The 9,572-nt window shown below is 38.7% G+C and overlaps 1 protein-coding gene across 1 annotated transcript; it reads left to right on the top strand.

Annotated features, from left to right (window-relative positions):
- The first annotated feature begins 2,851 nt into the window (after positions 1 to 2,851).
- Positions 2,852 to 4,105, top strand: LOC127740492 (uncharacterized). The gene is made up of 3 exons (XM_052251476.1): positions 2,852 to 3,150; positions 3,307 to 3,541; positions 3,698 to 4,105. Exons 1-3 carry the CDS (start codon positions 2,852 to 2,854, stop codon positions 4,103 to 4,105), a joined length of 942 nt encoding a protein of 313 aa, XP_052107436.1.
- Positions 4,106 to 9,572: the final 5,467 nt, after the last annotated feature.

Genomic DNA, 9,572 nt, shown 5'->3' with positions numbered 1-9,572 from the left:
AGGTCAATTACATGGGGAGTGGTCCTAGAAATCCCAATAATGATCCATACTCCAAGACATATAATCAGGGGTGGAGGAATCACCCAAACTTTGGGTGGAGAGACCAATTTCAGAAATCTCATAATTTCAACAATAATTCTCAGGGCGGCTTTCAACAGAATAATTACAATAACCGCCAATTTCAGTCTCAGCAACAACAATCAACTCAGCAGGCAAACTCTAAATCCCAAAAAGATTCTAATTGGGAGATGATGATGAGTTTTGTGCAGAAAACCAGAGCCTCCATTAGAAACTTGGAAATGCAAATGGATCAAATGAGCAAGCAATTACCTGAGAGGTCTGCAAGTACATTTCCAGGTGATACAGTGGTGAACCCAAGAGAAGACTGCAAGGTTATATAGTTGAGAAGTGGTAAAGTAGCTGGCTCTGAGACCAAGGCCAATGAAGAATTAGTTGAAAAAGAAACTCCAGAGGAAAGGGAAGAAGAAGTAGAGCGCGCCCCTCCTAAGCGTGCAGACAACCCATTCCCGGATTCTCTTAACACTTATCCTACCTTGCCAAAGGCTCCTAAATACAAGTCAAAAATGCCATATCCTCAGAGGCTTCAGAAGGCTTCCAAAGAAAAGCAATTTTCTAAATTTTTAGATGTCTTCAAGAAGCTACAGATCAACATTTCTTTTGCAGAGGCTCTTGAGCAAATGCCTCTCTATGCTAAATTTATTAAAAGAGTTGTTGACCCACAAGAGAAACTGGAAGGAACAAGAAACAGTGGTGTTAACCAAGGAATGCAGTGCCATTATTCAACACAACCTTCCTGAGAAGATGCCAGACCCAGGGAGCTTTATCATTCCTTGCACCATTGAAGATGTCACCATTCAGAGAGCTTTATGTGACCTTGGAGCTAGCATCAATCTAATGCCACTTTCAGTGATGAAAAAGCTCCAAATTGAGGAGGTAAAACCCACTCGTATTTCTCTTCAACTTGCTGATCTTTCTATTAAATTACCTGTGGGTGTTATTGAGGATTTACTTGTTAAAGTAGGACCATTTATTTTTCCTGTTGATTTTGTTATATTAGACATGGAAGAGGAGGTAAAATCCTCTATTATACTTGGTAGACCCTTTTTAGCTACAGGTAGAGCTCTGATTGATGTTCAAAAGGGTGAATTAACCCTGAGGGTCAATGAAGAGCAGGTGATCCTCAATGTTTTTGAAGCTTTCAAACACCTTAATGATTCTGAAGGGTGTATGAAAATAGATGTTGTCGAGCTACTTGTTCAAGAAGTACTGAAAGATGAAATGCTTGATGACATTCTGGATTCTATTTCTGAGTATGAACTGGTTAAAGTTGATGAGTCACCACCCCAGAAGGTTATAGTTCACACGCCCAAAGCAGAGGGGGAAGCCCCCAATCTTGAGCTCAAACCTCTACCTCCTTCTCTGAAATATGTATTCTTGGGTGAAAATGATTCATATCCAGTGATCATTAGCTCTTCCCTGAAGCATGAAGAGGAAGAGGCGCTTGTTTCAGTGCTCAGGAGCCATAAAACAGCTCTTGGGTGGACCATTAGTGACTTAAAAGGGATTAGTCCAACAAAGTGTATGCATAAGATCCTTCTTGAAGATGATGCTAAACCAGTTGTGCAACCACAAAGGAGACTTAATCCAACCATGAAAGAGGTGATCCAAAAAGAGGTAATGAAATTATGGGAAGCATGTATTATTTACCCTATTTCTGACAGTCCTTGGGTAAGTCATGTGCAGGTAGTTCCCAAGAAAAGAGGGATGACAATGATCCAGAATGAGAAGAATGAGCTTATTCCTACAAGGACAGTCACATGATGGAGAATGTGTATAGACTACAGAAGGCTTAACACTGCTACATGGAAGGATCATTTTTCCTTGCCTTTCATTGATCAGATGCTTGAGAGGTTAGCTGGTCATACTTTTTATTATTTTCTAGAAAGATATTCTGGATATAATCAAATTGCAGTGGACCCTCAAGATCAAGAGAAGACAACATTCACATGCCCCTTCGGAGTGTTTGCTTACAGGAGAATGCCATTTGGACTCTGTAATGCTCCAGCAACTTTCCAAAGGTGTATGCTTTCAATCTTTTCTGATATGGTTGAGAAATATATTGAGGTATTTATGGATGATTTTCTGTCTTTGGTAATTCTTTTGAATCCCGCCTTAACCATTTATCTCTTGTCTTGAAATGATGTCAAGAGTCAAACCTTGTTTTAAATTGAAAAAAATGCCATTTCATGGTTACAGAAGGTATTGTTCTTGGGCACCGGATTTCAAGTAAGGGGATTGAGGTTGACAAAGCAAAAGTGGAGGTAATTGAAAAGTTACCACCACCAGCTAATGTTAAGGAAATCAGGAGTTTCTTGGGTCATGCAGGATTTTATAGGAGATTTATAAAAGACTTTTCTAAAATTGCTAAACCATTGAGCAACCTGTTGGTTGTTGATGTTTCTTTTGTCTTTGATTCTGATTGCCTACATGCTTTTGAAACTCTAAAAGCAAACCTTACCTCTGCTCCCATTATAGCTCCCTCTGACTGGGATTTACCATTTGAATTGATGTGTGATGCCAGTGACTTTACCATAGGAGCTGTTTTAGGACAAAGGCATGGTAAACTTGTACATGTCATTTACTATGCCAGTCGTGTGTTAAATGATGCCCAAAAGAATTACACAATTACAGAAAAGGAATTATTAGCTGTTGTGTTTACTGTTGATAAGTTTAGGTCCTATTTAATTGGTTCTAAGGTTATTGTTTATACTGACCATGCTGCTTTAAATTACCTTCTAACCAAGCAGGACTCTAAACCAAGATTAATCAGATGGGTGCTACTCCTCCAGGAGTTTGCATTGAGATAAAAGACAGGAAGGGGTCAGAAAATCAAGTAGCTAACCATCTCTCCAGAATTGAGCCTGATGCAGGAGTACAACTACCCATACCTGTAACTGAATCTTTTCCTGATGAGCAATTGTTCCGCATTCAGCAGGCTCCATGGTTTGCAGACATTGCAAAATACAAAGCTATGAATTTTATTCCAAAAGGGTATAGTAGGCAACAAGTAAAGAAGCTACTGACTGATGCAAAGTACTACATTTGGGAGGAACCGTACCTTTTTAAAAGGTGCTCAGATGGTATGATCCGGAGATGTGTCCTGAATGAGGAAAATCGGCCAATTCTCTGGCACTGTCACTGATCTGAGTATGGAGGCCACTTTGGTAGTGAAAAGACAGCTACAAAAGTCCTTCAGAGTGGGTTTTACTGGCTGACTCTCTTCAGGGACTCAAGAGCATTTGTGAAGCACTGTGACAAATGTGAAAAAGCTGCGAAACTCCCTGCCAACCATGAAATGCCACAGCAGGGGATTCTTGAGGTTGAGTTATTTGATGTATGGAGTATTGATTTCATAGGACCTTTCCCACCCTCACATTCAAACAACTATATTTTAGTGGCAGTTGATTATGTGTCCAAGTGGGTAGAAGCTGTAGCTCTACCTACCAATGATGCCAAGATGGTAATGAGTTTTCTGCAGAGATATATCTCTAGCCGGTTTGGTGTTTCAAGGACACTAATTAGTGATGGAGGAAGTCACTTCTGTAATAGACAGCTGGACTCTCTTCTGCAGAGATATGGAGTCCGTCATAAAGTAGCAACTCCCTATCACCCTTAGACAAGTGGGCAGGTTGAAGTTTCCAACAGGGAGCTCAAGAGGATACTAGAGAAGACCGTAAGTGTTTCAAGAAAGGACTGGTCTAGGAAGCTTGATGATGCTCTATGGGAATACCGGACAGCTTACAAGACTCCTATTGGCATGTCCGCTTATCAATTGGTCTATGGCAAAGCCTATCACTTGCCAGTCGAGTTGGAGCATAAAGCTTATTGGGCAATCAGGTATCTGAACCTTGATTCAGAAGCTGCAGGAATTAAGCGAATGCTTCAGTTGAACGAGCTTGATGAATTCAGATACTCAGCCTATGAGAATGCCAAGCTCTATAAGGAGAGAACTAAGCTATTGCATGACAAGAAGATAGCCATCAGAGTCTTTGAGCCAGGACAGAGAGTGCTTCTGTATTTATAAGGAGAGAACTAAGCTATTGCATGACAAGAAGATAGCCATCAGAGTCTTTGAGCCAGGACAGAGAGTGCTTCTGTATAATTCAAGGCTCAAATTCTTTCCCGAGAAGTTGAAATCCCGGTGGTCAGGATCATTTGTGGTTACCAAAGCTTCACCATACGGTCATGTAGAAATACAGGAAGAGAATTCTGACAGAAAATTTACAATGAATGGCCAGAGGTTGAAGCACTATCTTGGAGGCGATATTGATCGCCAAAAGTCCACTCATCTGCTGAATTAGCAGAACTGACCGTCAAACTAGTGACGTTAAAAGAAGCGCTTGTCGGGAGGTAACCCGATAATTTTGTATCCTTAGTTATTTTTGTAGTAGTATTTTCTTATTTATTTGGTTTTTATTAAGTTCTATCTGATCATGCAGCTATTTGAGGACAGGAACTAAATATAAAAAAAATGTGCACATAACGCGCACGCGTCATATGTGTGTGCGTGAAAAATAAAAGTGAACAGAGAGTTACGCGGGAGTGGCGCAGGAATGATGCCTTTTGCACAAACATGTCCACGCGTACGCGTCCATGACGCGTGCGCGTCATTCGCAATTTTGGCACTCCACGCGTACGCGTCAAGCACGCGCATGCGTGGGTAAGAAAAAATCGGCGTAATAGGCGTTTGGGCAGAGAGTTGTGCTGGCTTGGGGCTGGAAGTGTGCTAGAGGCACAAAATTGCTCACGCGTGCACGTGTATGACGCGCACGCGTCGTATGAAAATATTGGTTCCCAAACCATGCGAACAGAGAGTTGCGCGTGCGCGCAGCTGGCTTCACGCGATTCGCACAAATCATGGGCATGTGGACGCGTGCCTGACGCATCATTATAAAATTTTTGCGTAGCACGCGTACGCGTCGCCTGCGCCGCACAATTACACTAGTTCGCCGCCCAGTTTTATTTTTTCTTTTCTCTCTCCCAATCCTAATTCTCTCTTGTTCCTTTATCCTTTTTCTTTCATATTAATATTCTTTTCCTCTTGTTTTCAATTCTTCTTTGCTTGAGGACAAGCAAACATTTAAGTTTGGTGTTGACCCTTCGCTTATGACTTTTTTGTTTAGCACCAAAGGGAGATGAATGCTCTTCATGGAGGAATGAGATAACCACCAACATAATTGAGGTGGTTAAATTTCCTTCATTCTATTTCTCTTTCGTTCTTATTTTGTTGTCCTCTGTTTTCTGTTGCTTTGATTGCATGCATGATTTTTAGTACGTTTAGTTCCTAAATTTAGATTTAATTATAATAAATTGTCTTATGTACCACTCACTGAGCTTGAATCTAAAAAGAAAAGAATTTAAATGATGTATTGCATGAGAAATTGAGTTTAATTTTAAGAATAGTCTTATTTACTTAAATGTGGTGGTATTTTCTGTGATTCTGAATGCATGATATGAACAGTGCATATTTGAATTTGAATCAAGGGATGTTGATGTATAAGGAAGAGAAATTTAGAGAATTATTATGACTTCTCTGAAATAAATAAAAGTTTAACCCTTGAAGCAAAAGAAACAGCAAAAGAAAAAAATAATTAATAATAAAAGCAAGGTCCAAGGCTCTGAGCATCAATAACTAGGGAGGTCAGACATGATTAAAAGCTCAAAGAATTGTTTCCCTAGTCATATGCTTGTGGTGTGATTGTGTCAAGTAATCCTTGAGACAGAACACTTAGAGTCGAGACCAAGTGCATTTAATAGAGTATGCCAAAGGCTTTGAGCACCACTGTCTGGGAGTAACTGAAAGAAAAATCAGAACTCAAAGAGAGTTTCCCAGTTAAGTGCTTGTGGTGTTTCCGTGTCAAGTAACCTTTGAGACAAAACATTTAAAGTCACGGCTAGGCTTAAAGTGCGAAGCACCAAAGAAAAATAAATTAAAGTAAATTTTGCTATGTTCAAGGATTAAACTAAAATAAAAAGATCAGAGAATTCATAATATTATCCGAATTCTAATTCTGAATGACAATGACATCCTTCTGATTTAAAGGAGAGTAAGATGCCAAAACTATTCAGGATTGCAGTTGCGAACCCCACTATAAGAAGAGACATGAGCTTAATCAAACCCTCATTCTCATGCAAATTCACATCCTAAGTCTATATTAGTTTTGGTTGCTTGAGGACAAGCAACAGTTCAAGTTTGGTGTTGTGATGCGTGAGCATCTTTTCTATCTTTTCCTAGTGAATTTGTACTTAAATTGTTGAGTTTAAGCACGAATTAATTATCTTTTAGCCACTATGGATGCTACTTTGAGTCTTGTGCAATTCTATTTATTTTAGGTACCATTTGGTTGGAATTGATGGAAAGGAAGCATGCAAAAATGGAATGAATCGCAAAGCTGTCCAACCTGACCTCTTCGCATTCAATCGATCATAACTTGAGTTACAGAGATTCAAATGAGACGGTTCTAGTTGCATTGGAAAGCTAACATCCAGAACTTTACAACGATATACAATTTGCCATAGTTGACTTGGCGTAAAAGGGTGCGCACCCGCACATCACGCGCACACGCACATCACGCGCACAAGCACATTGGCAAAAAGTCCATCGGCACGCACGCACACCTGGCGCGTACGCGCGACATGCACGACTCAGAATTCACCCCCAGCGATTTCTGGGCTACTTTTGACCCAGTTTTCAGCCCATAAAACACAGATCAGAGGCTGCAAAATGAAGGAATCAAGTGGTCCCTATCCATCAATTGAAGACTTGCTGATTGTCATAATTAATTCTAGTTTGAATTTAATTTTTAAATAGGAAAAAATATTATTTAGTTTTAAAAATTAGGATTTAAATTTATTAGGATTAGATATAAAAGGATTCCATTCTGAACTTCTAATTGAACCCCATTCCATATTAGACATTTTACCTGAATCCTTATTTTCTCTCTGAACTATGAGCAACTAAACCTCCACTGTTAAGGTTAGGAGCTCTGTCTATTGTATGGATTGATTCATTTGCTCTTTCTAATTTAATTCATATTTTGATTTATATTTCAATAATTGTTTTTGTTCTTTATTTTATGAATTTGGGTGGAACGGAAGTATGACCCATGTTCTAATTGAATTCTTGTATAACTTGGAAAAGCTCTTTACTTGAACAACAGCTTGAAAACATATTATCCTGAATTTCTAATTGTTTGTATTTAACGGGATACGTGACATATAATCCCCTTATTTTTGGATAATTAGGATTCTTGTGGCATATAAACTGAAATTTGATCATCACTTTCTAATTGGAATTAATTGACCAAGGAATTGGCGGTTAATGAATTTTAGAGGAGACTAGGAATGTCTAAGGAATTAGGGTCTAGTCACATATAGTTTGCCATGAATTAAATCTTGCATGATTAAAATAGTTAGTAAGAAAAATTAATCCGGAAAATAGATAACTTTGAAGTCTTAACTATTTCTCCATAATTTATTCCCAACTTAATTATTTGTCTATCCGTTTGATATTCTGAGTTGCTGTTTAATGCTCTTTGAACATCCAAACACTCTTTTCTACTTGCCTAACTAAGTAAATCATTTAACCATTGTTGTTTAGTCCATCAATCCTCGTGGGATCGACCCTCACTCACCTGAGGTATTACTTGGTACGACCCAATGCACTTGCCAGTTAGTCTGTGGTTAGAAATACCGCACCATATATTACTTGTGTCTCTTTTCTCATGGTATGGCTCATGAGCTTGATCCCTTTATAGTTTCCGCAACTTTGTATATCCCCTTATTCTTGTAAATAGGTACCAAGGTGCTCTTTCCCCACTCATTAGACATCTTCTTTGACCTTAAAATCTCATTAAAAAGCTTGGTTAACTAGTTGATGCCTTTTTCTCCAAGGCCCTTCCAAACCTCAATCGGGATATTATCAGATCCTACTGTCCTTCCATTTTTCATCTGCTTTAGAGCCTCTTTTACTTCGAAGTCTCGAATCCTTTGATAGTAGTCAAAGTTTTGATCTTCTTCCCTTGTGCATAACTGACCAAGGCTCGGAAGAGTCTTATGTCCTTCATTAAATAACTCATAGAAGCGGCTCTTTCACTTTTTATTAATCTTCTCCTCTTGAGCCAGCACCTCTCCATCCTTATCCTTTATGCACTTAACCTGATCCAAATCTCTCGTTCTTCTTTCACGGCTCTTTGCGATTCTATATATACCCTTTTCTCTTTCTTTTGTACCCAAAGACTGGTAGAGACCTTCATATGCTCTTGTTCTTACTTCACTTATAGTCATTTTTGTCTCTTTCTTAGCCGTCTTAGATAGCTTCTTTGTTCCTCACCTTTCATCCGCCACCACCTTGTCTTTGGGTTCTTCGTATGATGTCTTGTCCTCAACTTTTACTCAATGCGAAAATTCATGATGAACATCCTATGTTATGTTGTCAAACTATCTCCCGGGATAATTTTACAATTAATGCAAAATTTCCGGTCGACTCTCCTCAACAAGAAGAAGTCGATTTGACAGCTTGTCATGCCACTCTTATAGGTTATAAGATGTTTGTCTCTCTTTTTAAAACATGTATTTGCGATGAGAAGGTCAAAGGTTGAGGAGAAGTTTAAAATAGTTTTACCCTCGGCATTGGTCACCCCGAAACCAAGGCTTCCGTGAATACTTCCATATCGAGTCACTTCTCTTCCAACATATCCATTTAAATCTCCTCCTAAGAAAATATTATCTCCCGAAGGTATGTCTTGGACCAAACTCTCTAAATCCTCCCAAAACCTTATATTGTGTTGTTCGTCCGAACCCACTAGCGGTGCATAGGCGCTAATCACATGAAAAACACCTCCCTCCACTACAAGTTTGATAGAGATGATCTGATCTCCCATCTTCTTGACATCCACTACGTCCTTTTTTCCACTGCTTATCTACAATAATACCGACCTCATTCCTATTCTTCACATTTCCTGTATACCAAAGTTTGATACCGAAAGTATCCAACTCCCTAACCTTCGCACCAATCTATTTTATTTTTTGTAGGCACATAATGTTAATCTTCCTCATTGTCATAATGTCCACCACCTCCATGTATTTTTACTTGAAAATACTTTTATATTGTTAAACCCAAACATAATTGATAAATAAAAAAATCCTTTTACTTAAAATATCTAAACATAAAATTACTTTTACTTTTCTATAAAATCTTTTAAAAACAGATAACTCAAAAGATCTTTTCTTAAAAGTTCACCCAAACAAGTCTTTTATTCTTAGTTGAACTATAATTTTGGCACTCAAGTCATAAGTTCACTAACAATTCAGTCCTCTCTCACTTTAAGTAGTTTAGTCATGCTCATGCGAAACCAATCTTCTATGTACCCCAAACGGATTTTATCAAATATGTAAACGGACCATTTTGTCTATCAAATTGAACTTTCAGCTTAGCTTGAAAAAGCAGAACGCTAACGTTACATGTAAATCAATCAACTATTTTCCCCTCA

The sequence above is a fragment of the Arachis duranensis genome, chromosome 7 (genome assembly GCF_000817695.3).
Source record: "Arachis duranensis cultivar V14167 chromosome 7, aradu.V14167.gnm2.J7QH, whole genome shotgun sequence".
Classification (NCBI taxonomy): Eukaryota; Viridiplantae; Streptophyta; class Magnoliopsida; order Fabales; family Fabaceae; genus Arachis; species Arachis duranensis.
The sequence above is the reverse complement of the archived record's forward strand: the minus strand, read 5'-3'. Positions and strand labels throughout refer to the sequence as shown.

Bases quoted from the DNA above. Each gene is read 5' to 3' on its own strand.
- LOC127740492 (XM_052251476.1), top strand. From the start codon at position 2,852: ATGGGTGCTACTCCTCCAGGAGTTTGCATTGAGATAAAAGACAGGAAG. The intron at 3,151-3,306 runs GTGCTCAGATGG...GACTCTCTTCAG, and splicing joins GAACCGTACCTTTTTAAAAG to GGACTCAAGAGCATTTGTGA. The intron at 3,542-3,697 runs GTAATGAGTTTT...TATCACCCTTAG, and splicing joins CTACCAATGATGCCAAGATG to ACAAGTGGGCAGGTTGAAGT.